Source organism: Aspergillus nomiae, assembly GCF_001204775.2.
Source record: "Aspergillus nomiae NRRL 13137 chromosome Unknown contig00359, whole genome shotgun sequence".
Taxonomy (NCBI): domain Eukaryota; kingdom Fungi; phylum Ascomycota; class Eurotiomycetes; order Eurotiales; family Aspergillaceae; genus Aspergillus; species Aspergillus nomiae.
In genome coordinates this window covers 15,669-34,433 of record NW_015378414.1, presented here as the reverse complement: position 1 = coordinate 34,433, position 18,765 = coordinate 15,669, and the positions used below count along the sequence as shown (strand labels likewise).

Sequence of the window (18,765 nt, the reverse complement as noted above, 5' to 3'; positions counted from 1 at the left end):
TTTTTTTTTTGCCCTGGTAAGACCTACATGTATGGACCAGGAAGGCCTTTAAGTGCATGAAACTCAAGCGCCGTGTCCTCCGTGAGAACCGGGCCCTGGATCTGTTCGGGCAATATTAGCACTGTACGCGAGATGGAAAGAGTATCACCATGTTTACCACTTCCGCTGCACGCATGCACTTTTCTCTGGCAATTTCTTCAATAGTCCCTTGTATCTCCGGAATGTCAAGCCCTTGGTTATCGACCTCGATTGCATTGCCCAGAATCGCTCTAACCTCCCCTAGTTTGTTCCTGTTGCCAGTGATGAAATTCAATTTCTTTAATATGGTCATGGTGTCTGCGCCGCTAAGTTTGAATTATTGTTTAGGGAGTTCAGGGAAAAATGTAGGAAAAAAGGCCAAGACAGGATATTATACCTTGTTAATCAACACATTTACAAATAGAATGAGGTTCAGAAATCTGACAAGGCAGGAACTGTTTCCTTCCATTCACATCGGGGAAGCAAAGCTTCCCCACTACCCCACTTGCGTGGTGCCACATGATTACTACGGATCGAGAGTATGTCTTTCGTGAGGCAGATGGACCTCGTGCTCAAATTCGTATCCACAAGTGAGACTCGAATAAAAAGAAAAATCTGAATAGAGAATCCAAGACAACATACAGGTGTGGCCTAATACCCCCGGCCCCCCAAAAATACAGAATAAGGACAATGGTGGGGAGAGACATATGGCATGTCTTCTCGTATCCAGTTGTAGATCAGCGCTGTTCAAAGGTAAAAGAAATGCATAATCTCATCATGATCCGTAACTCTAGGAAATGACGACAAGACGACTCCTTCTAAGCAGTATACTCAGTAGAGGTTTGTTCCTACTCGACCAGACAGCATTGGCAGTTGGCCTACCTTCGTACTACAGTGAAGTATGAAAGACATCATGCTATATCCGCCATTTCAAGCCTCTCTTGCTGAGCCATCGCCTGAGCTGAGACAATCTCAGCAAGACGTTTTAGCCGCGGTGTTTGCAGCCCTTCAAGCAGGTTAGTGAATATCGGACAGCGCTGTGACATACGAAACTTACATGACGGTGTGTATGTCTCTAGGGCCGTGATAACACGAGGTTCGGCAATCTCGTATGGACCACTATCCTCCATATCCACAGGCGTCAGAAGCAACACATCGCTCTTCTCCGTGACACGCGAGGCCACAGCTTTCATGATTTCGCCATTAATCGGCTGCTCATAATCCGCCACTAAGTATTGATTCAGGAGCTTCTGAATTTGATTCGGGGAAAGCCTGTATATGAATATATTAGTCTTCCATATGGCTTTGATAATGGGGTAAAAGCAGGTATGGGCCTTACATCCAACAGATATCTTGGATAATCTCAATGTCGTTTAGTGTGGCCTTTTTTAACTGAAGAAGTTTGGTCGCTTGCTGAGAGGGAGTTAGTATGAGGAGCAAATTATATGTCTGAATATCATCTTACCATCAAGTGCTCAAGCTGCAACGTCCCTTCCGGCATATCATGGCTTTTACACCATTCCTCAATACGAGTTATATTGTAATTTATTTGGAGGCCACGCTTCCAGGACAAGAAATTCCTCCTCATGAGAAGGTCATTGAAAGCGGTGACGCCAACCAAACGAAGAAGTTCGGTGACAGTCTGAGTAACGATCGAATCCTCGAGGTAAAAAGCTTTCATTGCCTTGTAGACATTGTTCAGAAGGCTAAGAAGATTGTCCATACTGTAAGCTGGGTTGTTGTTGGAAGGAAGAAGCTTCCCAAGAAAACGATTGGTTTCACTTGTAACAAAGCCAGGAAGTGATTGGGACTCGATGATCGCAGGAACGATCATTTTATAAAGCTTCTTTTTCAACACTTTCATCCAGGTATGATAAATGTTGAACTCGAGGCTTTCCAAATCGTGCTTTACAATCTCCAGCAGCCGGTCGTACTCGTAATTGTCAGTTTTTTGTGCTTCATACCAATCCTCAGCCAGGAACACGAAAGAAAGCATTTCATGCACATTAGATAGCCAAAAGGCCCCGGGGTTTATAGCATCGTCTCCATCATGTTGCATGACCTCTTGTTGAATCGACTGCATCACATTCGCCAGAAACCGTTCAGATTCCTTCACGAAGCCGTTGTTCCACATTTCAGAAGTGACAAGGTTTATCAAATAAGCAGGAAATAGGACTTCTTTTTCGGTTGGCGGTGGAGTAGAACTAGGGAGCGGAATCTTTAGATTGCGTATCAAACCCATAGTGACCTCCTCGTTGAGTTCATCCTCTTCAGAAAGTAAATTTTCAAGCTCCACCTCGACAGAGTCCAGTCCAGGTGACAAAGTGCTCCCTGATAGGTTTTGACGCATTAAGGAGCTAGGAACAGCCATGGAGACTGGGCGTGGGTTGTAAGCACCGCTAAAACGATCTGTGTCTATCCTCTCTGCACCGGCGCTGCGTCTTTTTGGCTTTGCCTTCTTTGAGGACACTAGATTAATCAATCCACTGGCAGGTGGTGGGATGGCGCTGCCGTTTGATTGATCGCCGTTCAAGCCCCCGCTAGGTAAGGTCCTCTTCGCAAGCTCTAGCTGCTCTTCAAGGTCAGCGATCTGTTGACGGAGGGAAGCTTTCTCATCATCCGACTCGGTGTTCATTTGTTTAAGCCGCTGCAGCTCCTCATTTGCAGAACGAATGGATTCCCGTGACACTCTTTCTTCCTCCTGCAGCCGCTTAATTGTCGTTTGCGCTTCGCTGTGATTTTGCTGCAATCGACTCATTTCTTCTTCCATAGCAGACAGCCGAGCAGCGTTGATTCCTGCTTGGTTTGCCTCAGCCTGAAGTTCTCTAGAGCGATTCTCCAGAGCATTGTGACGACTCCTCCATGACTTCAACTGAGTTTCATAGTTTTCTAACTGCAGATTCAATGACTTATTTTCACGTTTAAGAGACTCGAGGTACTGAGTCAACTCTACCACTTTATTCTCCAGCTTGTAAGAGATCTGCTTCAGGTCCCTTGCATCTTCACGGAGCTTTTTGTATTGTCTCCTCGCTTGCTTGCCTCTCCAAAGGTTCTGCACAGTGACCACATTTCGGCGATACTGCCGCCAAGCTCGTAATTGACGCCACGAGCGGAAGGCACGTTGTATAACTTTGGCAGCGTTTCCATGTATCGTATCCATTATATTTTGCCGGCAGAGGAAGCCCTTCGCAACCGATTGAAACAATATGAAGTTGGCACGGATGATGTTATACTTTTTCCTTTCCTTGTGTCCTCGCCACACCCGTTGAATAGAAGTTGCAGCTTTGACCTTGCGCACCTCGGCCGCATGCTGCCTTGCTAAAAACCCCCTGATCAAGGCTTGAGTTGTAAGAATAGAAGCGCGCGCCTCGAGATAACGGCGTCGATAGTATTTGCACCGTAGATTTTTTGTATCATGATTGCACACTCATTCAACCTGGACGTGCGAAGATTTTCCAGGAAAGCGAGCATACCTGCCCGGAAGAATATCTTAGTCAAACCAAGCTGGTATTTATCTTGTTTTTGGTTGCTGCCATCTACTAAGGCTTTTTGTAGGATTGCGTGGCACATTTCTCGGATTTCAGACGTCCACTGCGATGAATGACACAGCATATAGTAGCGTATCGCAAATTCTTCGTAAGTCCAGCGAGTAGGATATCCAGCAGTGCTGATACGGACCGTTTCGAGCACACCACAAGCTCTCAATTGACTGAGGACCATGGGACCTTCAAACTTCCAAGCTTCCTTCGCTTCATTAGGCTTGATACAACGTATATAGTGCACATCCGTAGAATTTATGGTGTTCATGAGCTCAATCAGCGATGATTTGAAGATCCCTCCAAGTGTAGGTTTGCGGTTGACGGCAACGCCAATTTTACGGCCTGGTGCAGCGACTGGTTTAGAGGAGATGGATGCAGAGTCTTTTTCGCGGACGGCAGCGGCCGTATCTAATATATCTTTCACGAATTGATTTGAGGAGTTGCGTAAAACATCCATGTGTTCATCCGGGACAGTATCCCTATTCTTCTCTATAAAACCATCTGATTCGTAAGTTACGTCCACAGCATAGTGACATATGGTGAACGCCGACTTTCCGAACCGAGGCTTTTTGTAGAATTTTTGCTTGTCCGCTGCAAAATTATGATGCAGTTTTGTCACAAACTGTTCATCAGAACCCATCGGCAGCCGAGATTCCTCATCTAAAAGGGATAAGATCCCCAGTTTTGCCTCAATTAGATCAATGCATGGTTGATTGTCTGAGAAATCAATGAAGGTCCAGTCAATTTGCTCTCGAACATATTCTTCTTGTTCCAATTTGAACACGTGTTGATTGAACTCTTGCTGCAGCTTCTCATTAGCGTAGTTGATGCAAAACTGTTCGAACGAATTTTTGGCAAAGTGCTCGAACCCATATATATCCAGGACACCGATGAAAGATTTGAATCTGGTCAGAACTTCATCGGATGCTAGACCGCGATTAATTTTGTCGACGAGCCAATCAAAGAGACTTGAATATATAAACTTTGCTACCGAATCACGGACAACTGTCGCCTGTTGTTGTGTCAAGTTAGATGTAATTTTCTCCCCTCTTGTTACAAGTTGCTTCTTGACTATCCATTTCGCAAACTCATTGACGTCAATGCCCAGCATGCTGCAGGCCCTGGCAAGGGAGGGCTCAGAGGGAGATAAGGAAGAATCGGTTCGAGTGGCGGTAATTTTAACATTGCCTAGGTGCAGGAGAGCTGCAAGGATGCGAAAGATTTCGGCCTGCGTATCTTCTGACACACCGATAGTACCTAGGGATTTCCTTGTCGCATTGAATTCCGCCTTGTCATCCACACCATCGATAGTCGGCGTCCCGCCTTGGTTGAGATAGTCGAAGTCCTCAACCGACGCAAGACCAAGCTCTTGCTTTTCTGCGTCAGTTGCACCAGCTACAAGCTGATAAAAGATATGATAGTTGCGTTCTTTGAGAGGTTGAAATACTAAACGGGATCTCTCTAAAAGGTACGTCCTGATCTTTGCACCGATGATATTGGTCCTATCATCGAACATTATCTCAATGTACTTCCCGAATCGCGAAGAGTTATCGTTGCGCGTTGTTTTGGCGTTTCCGAAGGCTTCCATAACGGGATTTGTAGCCAAGATCTGCTCCTCAGTCTCACTAATAGCATCTGCCCTACTCGTGGTGTATTTCCCGGGTTGGTCCGAGGATTCGCGAGTTGCGAAATATCGCATAATGTACTTGGCGCTAACTGTCTTTCCAGCACCAGATTCTCCAGAAACCACAATTGTCTGATTTTTAGCATCTCGCAACATGTCACTGCATCGCTTGCTTGTGAGTAATAGCATATATCAAGAGGGGTGAGTCGTATCTTACGCAAATGCCTCTTCGGCGATGGCGAATAGATGAGGCGCTTGTGAAGCACGTTGTTTGCCGGCGTAAACTTGCACCATCTGAGGAACATATAGCGAATCCACTCGAGCGAAAGGATTAGTGGCGATTAAAACAATGCCACTATAAGTATAAATTTCCTTTTGCGCATACCGTAGTTTGATAGCCTGTAAGACTTCAGGGTAATTAGCCCCTCACCCCTGTGGGAGTATTGGGAGTATGAAACAAACCAGCTGGCTCATTCAAATGGGATAGATTCGTCAGGTCTTCGCTGGCCTCCAACATAGCGGGGTTCATTAACGGAGGTAGCTTAGGATTGTTATCCACCTGTAACTCTGCTTGCGTGGTCTCCAAAGATTTTGTCTATTATTATATAACCCAGTCAGTCGAGTGGCCCAATGGATATCGAATGTATGACAGATAAGACGAACCTCCCCATTTTCCAGTATAAAAACAAGCTGCACTTTGTCACCATCAACAAGCTTCTCTTTGACCTCGGATGCTACCCATCCTTCAGTCGGATCAGGCTGCCAGGCCCTCGTTCCGACCTCATAGTTGTGCGCCATCAGGACTGCGTTGGCCAGGGAATCTGTAACCTAAGTTGAAACGAGACCGAACCAGAACCTATGTGGAATGTATATGAAACCGAGCGAGCACTGTTGTAGGCATCTAGCAGCAGGTCATTAATTGAATACCCAATTAATATTTTGATGTGCAAACAGATTAGTGAAAATAGAAAAGCGGAATATATTCGCCTTATGACACCACAGACGGGCCTGAACTTCAAATCATGGAAAAGAGCGGAGTTTTAATGCTTTAGAGAGGAGAGGAGTTATTGAACTGGCTAACAGCTGGCCGTTAGCGAGCCGCGACCCCTGAGGCTGGAGTACCGCGCCACTCATCGAAAACAATCTCCACACCTGTCAACGCCAAGAATCACTTATGGCCGTAGAGAGGGCAGGTAGTTATAACTAGTAACATTTATCACTAATCATGACGCTCGTAGCTCTGTGGTCCTCTAGATATCCATGTAGGTTTGGAGGTCTATAAACACAAAGAATTTACGACATACTGTCACCCACCCACTTGAGACATGCCTTCTTCTCATAATGAGCTCAAGCCCAACAACAGCATACCTCGCGAGGTGAAGTCGACCGCCTATAAGGTGCTAGCTGATCTAGGGCCCCATGAGTGGAGTTTGGCTACGTGGGAAAAACCAGCCAATTCTGAATAAGCGGTGAGATCAGATTCATCGGGTTATAGGAGCAGCTTCGACGTGTTATAGAAATTAACTACTGGGTAAACCTACGATAAATGCTTATGATTAATATTCCCTTTTACCACGTGCTGCCATAATTCATATCTTCAAAGTATAGGCAGATAGTTTTGATAAAAGTGTAGATAATTGAATGGAAGCGTACTCCTCGCGCCGCCAGCATTTTATATGGTAGGACAGAAAACAGTATCAAAGAAAAAAGGAGGAAAAGGAGAAAAGGTGGTGATAGAAGGAGGAGCTTAGAGGGCGATGAGAAAGAAAAAATGATTAAGGACCGAGACTGCTTGATGGTTCCATCCAACAAGCTTTACCATCCACTACATGCCCACCAATCTAATGGTGAAGTATGCATGGGTTACACAGAGAAATTTGACCATACACACAGTGGACCGCTATTGAATGGATTAGGAGCCACGCATGATTAAAAGAAACAATCTGAGAGAAACAAAAGAAGAAAACCAGGCACCAGAAGTCAAGTGGAGATGATTATAGCACCATTTGAATTTGCACTTTCAACAATTAGCTGATCGTTCAGCTTTGTTTGCATTCTGCGGCCTCCTTCTTGGGCTTCGAAGTACCATCCTGCTCAAGTCAGCATTCATAGATCACACGTGGTAGATGTCGGGAGAAGGAAATGGGTACCTCTTCATCAGAGTCATCATCCACATCCCCATCAGACTTCCTGTCGTCCTCGTCGTCGTCATCATCATCTTCATCCTCGTCGTCCTCGTCGTCCTCGTCGTCAAAATCATCCGGGTCCATATCATCGCCCAATTCTTCGAACTGAAGAGCCTCCCCAGTAAACCAATCGATTGCGCGAGGAATGAGCTTTTCCTTGATATCCTCTCCAAGCTGGTAGTCAAGCTCAAGCCGCTCTTCAATGTCGGTAGCGACAGTATCATCGTCGTCCGTTGGGGGCTGTGGGGGAGAAAAGAAATTAAAGAAAGACTCCGTGGGCACGGTTATCTTGACAACGCGAGTTTGTTTTGTATCTGGAAAATCGAGATATTAGCTTCATGACTTTCTCTTTGCACGAACTTGAACTCACTCTTGTTTCTTTGCTTTTTACTTTCGATACGGACAGTGAGATCCTTGTCATCTTTCCAGTCGATCTTGGTGCCCTCAGCATGATCATAAATGAAGTCACCACCGTACCCGTTCTCTTCCTTGTAATAGTACGTTTTCGAGATAGTCTTGTTTGTGAAGAATGAATTCTCAGAGAATTCGAAAATCAGGCGAAATCCTGGGCGATCAAGGTACTCCATTCGGATATCGGTGAGATGTCTGAGAGCCTCTTCATCTCGTTCAGTCACCATCTCTGCCAGGGAAATTTGATTTTTCATAGCAGAAAGCCAGAACTCTGGTATCCCGGCTGTTGATGACACCTTGTCCTCGGACGTCTTAGACTCATCTTCACTCTTAACATCTACATCATCTTCCTCGCCCTTGCCCGCATCAACTTCACCATCGGTTGGTTCTGCAGCCCCATTGACAATCGTGGCACGCCTTTGATACAGAGGAGTGAATTTTGCAAAGTACTTCTTTTCGAGCTCCAACACCTCTTCCTGGAATTGGGCTTCCAGCTTGGCGTGTTCCTTCTGGATACCTTTCAGTCCAGCGACACGTCGGCGGACAGGTGTGGGCAGAGACTCAATATATCCGGAAGAGCGGCCGACAAGTGATCCCAATTTTCCTTGAATCATGGAGACGAGCCCAGGGTTCCTCGCGAATAAAGAAGCAGCTGTGGCATGATCAAGAGATTCTAGGGTGATAATGTTAGAAACAAGTGGCTGGCAAGGAGAATGCTCGGGTGAATACCTTCTTTGATGCTGGACACTCCGGGCTGCTGAGCATGGGAGGAAATAGGGGCATTATTCGCTGGGGTGTTTTGAGGCGTCCTATTATCGAGATATCGTTAGAAGGCAAGACGTGTCCAACTGGGAAGATGTGTCTTTGCAGAGGATACGAGGTTAATCAACGCAAACGAGACTTACGGGGCAACCGGAAAATCTGCTTTCTTATTTCTAATAGGCTCAGACATTGTGAAAATGTTGTTCAGCAGGCTTATAGATGGGTCGAGAAAGATAGGGGAGGTTGGCTGAGGGGTTGTCGCTGATGAAGGAGATGAGGAAGAATTTGATACGCCTAAGTTTTGGGAGTCTGGAATACTGGCTTGGTGGGATCTTTAGCGCCCTTGGGCCGAGGGGCTTGGCGGGACTGAGACCTCTGCTGGTTGAGAACCTTTGGAACCCTCCCAACAATACCTTACTGTAACAACAGCTGTAAACAATAGTATGTTAGATAGCTCGGAATGTGTACTACTAATACCAGATAGAACTCCCCGCAGATACCGGTGGACTACTTCGTACATACAACCTGAATGTATCATTATGTCTAACGTACCTAGATCGATCACTATCAACATATTTTTTATCTTCAGGCTCGCTATTTAAATCTCCGATTCAGGTGAATATATAATCTCTTAGTGTTGTCAAGGTCATAAGCTTTGACTCATTATGAAATTGTAGTATGTGAGATACAGTATTTTGTGGTGCAACATCTTGCGAAAGTACTCCCAAGCTGGCTGGACTTGCTTTAGCATCCCCTGCTCTAGATTGATACTGAGTATTATTACAGAAACAACTACCTACCCATCGATACCATCGTCGCTCCGCATAATACCTCCATCATTGCCCCCAATTTCAGTCATATTAACATGCTAGTATTGAATCGCTCCGATGAAAACGATTAATGTAGTTCAGGTTGTTATTATGTCTCCCTGAGTATCCAGAGTACATTGATTTTATCTTCAATCCTGTGTCATAGGCATCAAATCGGGACTGATAAGGAAACCCGTCGGAGTAAGTGGGAGGAAATTGAAATATATAACATCCATTTAGGGTTTAGTGTACTTCCGTCCTACCGCCTACCATCTTTACGATAGTAAGCGGGACAGAGGCACGGAAATGGTATACTAAATCTACAGAGTTCGAGTTAACAGGTTTCTGCCACACAGTATAGGTCTATTTGGTAGGCGGTCGTGAAAACCTCCGCTAAACCATAAACGGGTGTTATATCAAATACCAGTCACTGTATGGTCCTGGTCACGTGTCGATAGAAATGCAATGCCATAGATCGATCGCTCATACCTTCTATGGACGGGTTCCACACAGTTCAAGAAAATAGAACCCGAAACACATTGGCTACCATTGTGCCTGTCGTCCACTGATGTTACCATAAGTCTAACTTCTATTTTCCTTTCTCTCTCCCTCCTCTCCTCCGCTACTTCGAGGGACGTTCAGAGAGCTTCTGGAGCCGATTGTGAAGATGTGTGAGACAGTGAATGACTCGGCGTTATCGCCAACGGAGCCTCAGGTGCCTGAGCTCTCGCGGTCTATGATTAGCCACCGGCGTGACTCTATGCGAAGCAGGTCTCAAAAACCAAGCTGAAGAACGGTGTTGTGAGTATTGCTGATACTTTCGTAGTTATAGCGTTGTCTCAGATGTAGAGATGGCTCGCCATGAGGTGCGTTTGTTTCCCAAAGAATATGCTTCTACTTATGGGCCAGGCATAACCAAGGTTGAGTAGGTTTTTGATGGACCCATCTCAGAGAGCATTCCATCAAGTGTCGTTTCTTTCTCCCATCGTCGCAACCGGAAGGACTCGGTGGTCAGTTTTACGTACTTCCGTGATGAAGAAGACTTTGTGGAGTGGCCAGATGAAGATGCCGTGGACGCTGAGAGCGAAGCCGATAATTTGGTCGTAGGTGATGTTAGTCCGCCAAATAGATCTGTTAGATCATCATTCAGGTCAAAGCGACCGTCATTTTCTAGAGGTTCCGCCGAAGACCCCCTCCTCCCTGGCCGGCATCTTTCTGTTAGTTCGTATGCGCAGGACCGACGGCTTGATAGCAGGCTCAACCAGAAAATATATATTGAATCGGAGGATTTAACGTTTGTGATCGCCGGATTTTCAACCAAATTCTCTGGTTTAGTTCTATACTCTCTGTTATGTGTCCTGTCCCTTGGCTTCGCCTATCTCGTGTTTCGATGGTTTCCAAGATGGCGTGTACGATTGACAGGGAAACCCACGCCACTTCGCATTTGTCAATGGGTTGCCATTGAGGTGGGTAACTATTCCAGACGGCTCTCGCCCTACCTAATACTTTACAGGACCAATGGAATCAATTCAGCGTATGCCAGGTTCGCGGTCAAGCTTATGGGCGGCCGCTTTCTAGTGTATTTGCAGACCCAGACAGTCATTCCTTTGATGAAGAAAATGACCCCACCATATCGTTCTTACGTTACATTGACTTTAGATACCTTCGGTTCTTTTACCATCCTCTGGAAGACAAGTTCTGCCTAATAAGCGGTTGGAGAGACCCTTTGTGGACAAATGCGAAAGTGATGCGAAGCGGACTAGATGCCGATGATCGTGATAGTCGAGAGCAGATTTTTGGCAAGAATCTGGTTGACATTCAGCAGAAACCATTGCTTCAGCTTCTCATGGATGAAGTAAGTAATGAAGCCCCCATCGCATTATATCGAAGGGAAATTCTTACCAGTAAAGGCCTTTCACCCATTTTATATGTTCCAACTTGCGAGCCTCGTTCTTTGGTCTTTGGATGAATATTACTACTATGCTGTTTGTATATTCCTTATCTCTGTCTTCAGCATTGGCGCAACCGTAATTGAGACCAAGTCTGTGAGTCACTACCTCTGTCTTGACAACACGTGTAATGCCTTAACACCATCCAGACTATGAGTCGCCTGAGGGAGATTTCCTTGTTCGAGTGTGACATTCGTGTGCTTAGGAATGGGTTTTGTGAGTTTGTGTCTTCACAATTAGTCTTTATGACACCTTGTCGGTTAGTTACTGACTTACGCTACAGGGAGGTCGGTTCCCTCTCGAGACCTTGTCCCGGGTGATGTATTCGAATTCTCCGATCCATCGCTTAGCCAAGTCCCTTGCGACTGTATCTTACTGTCAGGTGACTGCATCGTAAATGAGAGCATGCTCACAGGTATGCCCATATATTAGGTGTCCCTTTTAATAGGAAGTGCTGACAAGGACCAGGTGAATCCGTACCCGTGTCCAAGACCCCATTAACAGACGATGCACTTAAGTATCTTAATCTGAACGCCCCCTCTGTCCATCCAAACATAGCAAAACATTTCCTTTTCGGTGGAACAAAAGTCATCCGAGCACGGCGCCCTCATAATGTTGATGATGACGATGCCATTGCTCTAGCAATTGTTGTCCGAACGGGATTTTTGACAACTAAAGGCGCATTAGTTCGCTCTATGCTTTTCCCAAAGCCCTCTGGCTTCAAATTCTATCGAGATTCATTCCGTTACATATCTGTTATGGCAATGGTCGCTATTCTAGGATTTGTGGCCTCCCTTTTCAACTTTATCCGACTAGGTGTAAGCACCCAGAGACTATTTTAGAACAAGCTAACTTTATCTAGCTCTCCTGGCATTTGATCATTGTCAGAGCTCTCGATTTGATAACAATCGTTGTTCCACCTGCTTTACCTGCTACGCTGACAATTGGTACGAACTTTGCACTTTCGCGGTTGAAAAATCAAAACATTTTTTGCATTAGTCCACAGAAGTGAGTATCATGTTTCTGAGTGCCCCTAGCTGCGCTAACCTGGTCTCTAGGGTAAATGTCGGCGGTAAATTAGACGTGATCTGTTTCGATAAAACAGGAACCCTAACTGAAGATGGATTGGATGTTCTTGGGGTGCGGACTGTAAATCGAGAAATGAGGTTTGTCATCCACAGCCACTCATATTTCGGCTATAGCTAACTAATATCAGGCTATCAGACTTGCTCTCGGACGTGACTCTAGGGTCTCCCTCAGCTTCAACATTTGATGCTTCCTACGACCGCAAGAAGCGTGATGTTTTAGCCTACATCATGGCCACCTGCCACTCGTTGAGAATTGTGGACGGCGAGCTTTTAGGTGACCCTCTTGACGTGAAAATGTTTCAATTTACTGGCTGGTCTTACCAGGAAGGCGGCAGCCATGGTACTGAACAGCCAGATTCCAAATTTGAAACAATAATGCCGCCCATTGCAAAGCCACCTGCCCCTTCAGAGAATCTTCGCCAGAGCAATTTCACTGTATGTATGCTTTTCCTGTACCAGATCGTACTCTTCGATTTGGAATGCATATTGTTGCGGGTGCTGATATCAGAATGATAAAGGCACCACTTGAACTTGGTATTTTACGGAATTTTGAATTTGTCTCTGAACTTCGACGCGCGAGCGTTATTGTAAGGCAATTTGGTGACAATGGTGCTAGCATCTTCGTCAAGGGTGCACCAGAAAGCGTCAGAGCCATATGCCTTCCCGACAGTCGTCAGTATATCCAATGGGGCACGAGCATAAGGCATAGCACTAACATTCAGTCCAACTATAATAGTGCCTCAAGACTTTGAAGATATACTGAGCCAGTACACCCACAAAGGTTATAGGGTTATTGCCTGCGCCGCTAGATACGAACAGAAGTTGAGCTGGATGAAAGTGCAAAAAATGACTCGCGGAGATGCTGAAAGTGATCTGGAATTTGTTGGCTTCATTATATTTGAAAACAAGCTGAAACAAGCAACCACTGAGACTATTACTGAATTGAACCAAGCAGGAATACGGAATGTCATGTGCACTGGAGACAATATACTTACCGCAGTTAGTGTCGCTCGTGAGTGTGGAATGGTCAGCAAAAGCGAGCAATGCTTTATACCGCACATTGTAGAAGGTAAGTTTGTACTGCGTGCTCTGCTCACCTTATCTAACTCCAAGCAGATCGTTCCCATGGTCTGGCATCTTCACTTTGCTGGGAGAATGTAGATAATCCAGCATTGAAGCTTGATCCAAGCACACTGATGGTGTGACACCCGTTCTACTCTATACAAAAATGAAATTGACAAGTCATAGCCTTCTGTGAATTCAACGGATTTGGACTTGTCTATACCTGTCAATGTCTTTAATATACACAATTTCTCGCTTGCGGTCAGCGGAGAGGTATTTAGATGGATTTTGGACTTTGGCGATGAGACTGTACTTCAACGAGTATGTACATCTTTCGTTTGCCAAATATGACCCTCTCAGTTGGGTTCCTTGCATAGAGCTAACTTGAATCCAGATGCTTGTGCGAACCAAAGTGTTCGCTAGAATGTCACCTGATGAAAAACATGAACTTGTGGAGAAACTTCAGTCACTTGATTATTGCTGTGGGTTTTGTGGCGATGGTGCCAATGACTGTGGCGCGTTGAAAGCTGCAGATGTTGGGATATCGCTTTCTGATGCTGAGGCATCTGTGGCTGCACCATTCACTAGTCGCCAATTTGATGTATCCTGCGTGCCAACTTTGATCAGGTATAGTCCCACCTCTCGATTGAAATAGTCGCTGCTGTTAACTAGTTCACAGAGAAGGGAGAGCCGCTCTAGTTACAAGCTTTTGTTGCTTCAAATATATGAGTCTCTACTCTGCGATTCAATTTTCCACAGTCAGTTTCCTGTACACGTCAGCATCAAACTTAGGTGATTTTCAAGTACGTACCAAAGGAATGGATCTTGTGTATGATAATTACTGACTTGTTCTAGTTTCTATTCATAGATTTGGTACTCATTTTACCAATCGCAATTTTTAGTAAGTGAAGCAACTCGGACACCAGGTGAACGATGGAAGGAGAGTACAATATTGTTCGCGCTGACCTCTCTTTCAAAGTGGGATGGACCGGCCCCTATCCCGTACTTTCCAGAAAACGCCCAACTGCCGATCTTGTCTCGCGAAAGGTGCTGACGCCATTACTCGGCCAAATTGTAATTTGTATACTGGTTCAACTTGTGGCCTACAAAGCCGTTCAGTCACAGCCATGGTATGTCGGTATTTGATTCGAACGGTACAAATTGAGAAATACATCCTAACCCTAGCTACAGGTTCAAGCCCCCAGAGATTGATTTGGATAATAGTAATATTGAGAACTCTGAGAACACCGCCCTGTTCCTGGTCTCATGCTTTCAGTACACGCTAGCAAGTGTTGTTCTCAGCGTGGGGCCTCCATTCCGAAAGCCTATGAGATCAAATAGTTAGTAACCGTTGGTACTGCTTGAATCTGTTGCTAACAGTTATCAGGAGCCTTCATATCTGTGGTTGTTGTAGACTTGATCATCTCATGTTATATGCTCTTCAGGCCCTCTAGGTGGGTGGTGCAAATTATGCAGTTGACATTTCTATCAGGGAATTTCGCTATTTCGCTGCTTGCACTTGCCGTGGGCAGCTTCATTTTCTCTTGCCTTGCGGAGCGTGCACTTTTCCCCAGTCTTGCTCGGGCCTTGGGGCGAGCTTACGTACTCTTACGGCCAGGCCATCACAAAAAGCGCCGTCGATACAAGGTGCTACTGGAGGAAATGCAAGAGTAAATGGCCCCAAAAAGTAAAGTCATCGCCATTTTGGTAGAGCAATAGAATTTTACTTTTAAAAAGCATACATCACGGCCATTACGCCTCATAGCCCAGCATCTTCCTCAGTCGATGACTCTGCCGTAATTAGGCTACTGCCACTACTGGAATCCTATAACGCTGAGCAAGGAGTAAGGAGTAATAGAGATGTAATGTCTGTACGCGCCGTTCCTGTCTAACTGGAGAATATCACGAAACGAGGGCGGCCAATTGATTCACAATGTCCAATGTAAATCCCGCAAGCTTGTTCTGTAATTAATTTGGTTTATAGTACTTAGTGTTCCCACGGATGCTTCCATCCCAGTAAAGCAGGGCCATCCTTCTTGGCTCGGTACATTAGCTAGTCGTCAGCAACTATAGTTAGTGTCATTCATTGAAAGAGAATCCATGATTAGGCCCGTACAAAAAACCACATGCTAGCGCCCAAAGCCGTAGCTGTAAAGCGATAAAGGGGACGTGCTGGGTGAATATGAATGGGATGATTCGCAGCCATGTCTGTACATAATATGGTCAGTCCATGTTTCATCAGCGAAAGAAAGTCATCTAGAGATACCTTTGGAGATCTTCTTTATTCTCGGAGTTCTAACTTCAATTGGGACGGTGGGAATTATATTTGAAGAGACGAGAGTGAGATCCATCAATGAGCGAGATCCATCAGCACCGAGTGCGGATGTGTAGTCACGTGAACCCAGGCCTTTCCCGGTTGGATCGACATACATTGAAGGTATCTTGAATACAACAATAACTATGACTGGATGCAAGCTCTTATCACCCGTCAAACGTTAAAGTATGAGGGCTGTTATGATCAGTGCTATCTAGCTATAGTTACTTCCGCTGTGCGGTTTGCCGATATACGATATACCTCTGCCTCGCTTTACAAACCGTCTATCCTAGATTACATCCCGACCTAATGATTATCAGTCCCCAACCCCTGTGCGTCGCGCATCACCCTGATAGTCCTGGTAAGCCATACTTACTACGAGCCTATCCTCGGTCCACTGAGTTCTACCATCAGGAATTGAACTTGCGCAAGCCTCTTGGTATAGAGCAATCGCCATTCGCTGGGGCGGGCCATTCGCCATACACTACAAGAAATAGGTATTGCTTGTCGCTCTTAGAAAAAAATGGTGGTAGCTTCTCTCGAACGGAATAGCAACGGAAGCTCTCGGTTTCACGGATGCACTAGCATCCGTGAGTATGAGTTCCTTGGTAAACTTGGTGAAGGCACGTTCGGGTAGGTGCCCGCGTTCTGTAGGCAAGTCAATATATTAAAATTTCTGGCCAGTGAAGTCTACAAGGCGCGATCCAAAAAAGATGGCTCAACAGTCGCTTTAAAGAAGATCCTCATGCATAATGAGAAGGACGGGGTAAGATGGCTACCTGCTGAGCAGCAACGCTTTGGGCTAATACATCCCGATAAAGTTTCCTATCACTGCACTCCGTGAAATCAAACTCTTGAAAATGCTATCCCACATCAATATCCTCCGGCTAAGAGAAATGGCTGTGGAACGAAGCAAAGGTAGGAAGGACTACACGTTCTCCTTTTCCAGGGAGCTGACCCTGGGCCAGGGGAAGGCCGAAAGAAACCGAGCATGTACATGGTTACTCCCTATATGGAACACGACCTGTCGGGGCTCTTAGAAAACCCATCTGTGCAATTTACTGAGCCTCAGATTAAATGCTACATGCTGCAGCTCCTCGAAGGACTCAAGTATCTCCATGGGGTAATACCGTTTTCATAAAAATTTACTAAAATTTGTTTCTAACTTGACACAGAATCGAATATTGCATCGTGATATGAAAGGTCAGTTCCCACATAGCGCAATAAGGGGCCTTGTAGCTTACTCTTACACAGCTGCCAACCTACTCATCAGTAACAAAGGTATTCTTCAGATTGCCGATTTCGGGCTAGCTCGACCGTATGATGAACATCCTCCTCAGCCTGGAAAAGGTGGAGGGGAAGCTAAAAGAGACTATACCACTTTGGTTGTTACACGATGGTACCGCCCTCCAGAACTCCTTCTTCAACTACGACGCTATACAACTGCGATTGATATGTGGGGTGTCGGGTAATTCTCTCAGTTTGATACTCGCGACTTACTTTCTGACGGTGACAGGTGCGTCTTCGGCGAAATGTTCAAAGGCAAACCAATCCTTGCCGGCACTAGTGATCTCAACCAAGCCCAGCTTATATTTAATCTTGTGGGCACACCTTCTGAAGAAAACATGCCTGGCTGGAGCTCGCTCCCAGGCTGTGAAGGGGTGAAAAGCTTTGGTAGCAAGCCAGGGAATCTATCTGAGGTCTTCAAAGAGTACGGGCATCCATCATTCTCAGAATCAAGCTTAAAGGCGTCTCACACCATAATGTGGAAAAGGATGCTGATATATTGATAGGCAAGATCCAGCCGCCGTATCTTTATTAGGTGAGCTCTTGAAACTCGATTGGCGAAAAAGAATCAATGCTATCGACGCGTTGAAACACCCTTACTTCTCTAACCATCCCCTACCTGCACACCCCGGCGATCTTCCTCGTTTCGAGGACTCTCATGAGTTTGATAGAAGAAGGTTCCGAGGCCAGCGAGCAGTTATGCCCCCAGCCCCTGCTGGAGGCTCTGTGGGCATGGGCCCCAATGGTGGCTGGAGCTCAAATTCCGGACCCCGAACCGGAGCAGATTCCAGAAATAGTCGTATACCGGGCGCCGCGCGTCCCGGAAAGCCAAACCCCCATGGTGGCCAAGGAAATGCCCCCCGACGATCTTTTGATAATCGAGGCAATGAACCACATCAGGGTCGGGTGAAGCAGGATGATTCACATCGGGCTCTTTCGTCATGGCACAAGGAAGGAGGTCTGCCGCCAAAGCCTCCTCTGCCCTCTCATCAGGGATGGGTGCCAGGCTACCCTGGTCGTGTAGGACGCGACAGGAACCATTTGGGCCGTTTTGGTGGACGGCCAGACAGCAATGTGGATTCTTATGTTCCGACTTATAATGGCATGGGGGAACAGCCTCGGGATGCCTATCTAAACAATAGGCGAGATTATACAAGGGAGAATCCTTCAAGAAGGCGCAGTCGAAGCCCAAGCTTTAGAGAAGGTTCTCGGCCTGCGGAGAGGGATCTATATCGGAGGTAGATTGATAGTCAATTGTATTATCTAAGGCACAAAGGGCTCTATGCAATGGGGTTGTGCTTCAACATGCACCTCACCTATTTCTAAAGTGGCAGGTCTTGCAAACGCTCTTGTGTCTGGAAATTTGATACAATTGCTGCTTAGGTCTATTGCAGCTTCTGGGAATCTTTTACTACTTTTTGAATTTAACACTTGGAGAATGGAAAATCTGAAGGCAAGTTTGCCTATTTCACAATTCAAGGCAGGGCTCAAGGTACTAAGAGAATAAGGGCGCAACAAGGCCGAAGTGTTGAACAAATATTTCTCCATAGGCATCAGTATCATGTGTCGAATGTGAGCAGCATACCTGAAGTTTCTCTTATCCGGACACCACTTGACGTATCGATAACCAAGGTTTTAAGCACTCAACCACACAAACTAGCGCGGCGGTAGCGTGAGAGCCGATAACTTTCTTATCTGGCAGATGGTAGACTTGGG

At 45.9% G+C, this 18,765-nt stretch overlaps 6 protein-coding genes across 6 annotated transcripts; 2 read left to right on the top strand and 4 right to left on the bottom strand.

The window, feature by feature from the left end:
• Nucleotides 1-23: 23 nt before the first annotated feature.
• Nucleotides 24-386, bottom strand: ANOM_006751 (non-canonical purine NTP pyrophosphatase; the record flags this gene model as incomplete). Its single annotated transcript, XM_015552007.1, has 2 exons — nt 158-386; nt 24-101 (listed from the first exon to the last, which is right to left on the bottom strand). The coding sequence occupies exons 1-2, from the start codon at nt 329-331 to the stop codon at nt 24-26; spliced, it is 252 nt and encodes an 83-aa protein (XP_015403206.1). The 5' UTR covers nt 332-386.
• Nucleotides 387-568: 182 nt separating this feature from the next.
• On the bottom strand, nt 569-6,210 carry ANOM_006750 (type V myosin; the record flags this gene model as incomplete). The annotated part of the gene is made up of 9 exons (XM_015552006.1): nt 569-708; nt 760-1,024; nt 1,076-1,290; nt 1,358-1,431; nt 1,484-3,357; nt 3,492-5,341; nt 5,399-5,588; nt 5,644-5,776; nt 5,845-6,210. Coding segments are annotated over 8 exons (4,584 nt in total), but the record flags the coding sequence as incomplete, so codon positions are not given.
• A 536-nt stretch (nt 6,211-6,746) lies between these two features.
• Nucleotides 6,747-8,843, bottom strand: nap1 (histone chaperone NAP1; the record flags this gene model as incomplete). The annotated part of the gene is made up of 5 exons (XM_015552005.1): nt 6,747-7,271; nt 7,332-7,681; nt 7,738-8,451; nt 8,508-8,587; nt 8,684-8,843. Coding segments are annotated over 5 exons (1,263 nt in total), but the record flags the coding sequence as incomplete, so codon positions are not given.
• Nucleotides 8,844-10,016: 1,173 nt separating this feature from the next.
• Nucleotides 10,017-15,129, top strand: ANOM_006748 (putative P-type ATPase; the record flags this gene model as incomplete). The annotated part of the gene is made up of 21 exons (XM_015552004.1): nt 10,017-10,120; nt 10,176-10,215; nt 10,279-10,815; nt 10,863-11,204; nt 11,260-11,394; nt 11,448-11,514; nt 11,582-11,713; nt 11,767-12,116; nt 12,161-12,306; nt 12,357-12,464; nt 12,515-12,821; nt 12,905-13,058; nt 13,123-13,455; nt 13,503-13,585; nt 13,635-13,769; nt 13,843-14,075; nt 14,128-14,251; nt 14,304-14,349; nt 14,428-14,578; nt 14,640-14,788; nt 14,836-15,129. The coding sequence occupies 21 exons, from the start codon at nt 10,017-10,019 to the stop codon at nt 15,120-15,122; spliced, it is 3,963 nt and encodes a 1,320-aa protein (XP_015403208.1). The 3' UTR covers nt 15,123-15,129.
• Nucleotides 15,130-15,203: 74 nt separating this feature from the next.
• On the bottom strand, nt 15,204-15,660 carry ANOM_006747 (uncharacterized protein). Its single transcript, XM_015552003.1, has 2 exons — nt 15,565-15,660; nt 15,204-15,501 (listed from the first exon to the last, which is right to left on the bottom strand). Exons 1-2 carry the CDS (start codon nt 15,652-15,654, stop codon nt 15,436-15,438), a joined length of 156 nt encoding a protein of 51 aa, XP_015403215.1. The 5' UTR covers nt 15,655-15,660; the 3' UTR covers nt 15,204-15,435.
• Nucleotides 15,661-16,285: 625 nt separating this feature from the next.
• ANOM_006746 (CDC2/CDK family serine/threonine-protein kinase) lies at nt 16,286-18,523 on the top strand (the record flags this gene model as incomplete). The annotated part of the gene is made up of 8 exons (XM_015552002.1): nt 16,286-16,395; nt 16,447-16,528; nt 16,584-16,680; nt 16,731-16,885; nt 16,938-16,965; nt 17,017-17,230; nt 17,279-17,473; nt 17,556-18,523. The coding sequence occupies 8 exons, from the start codon at nt 16,286-16,288 to the stop codon at nt 18,289-18,291; spliced, it is 1,617 nt and encodes a 538-aa protein (XP_015403214.1). The 3' UTR covers nt 18,292-18,523.
• Nucleotides 18,524-18,765: the final 242 nt, after the last annotated feature.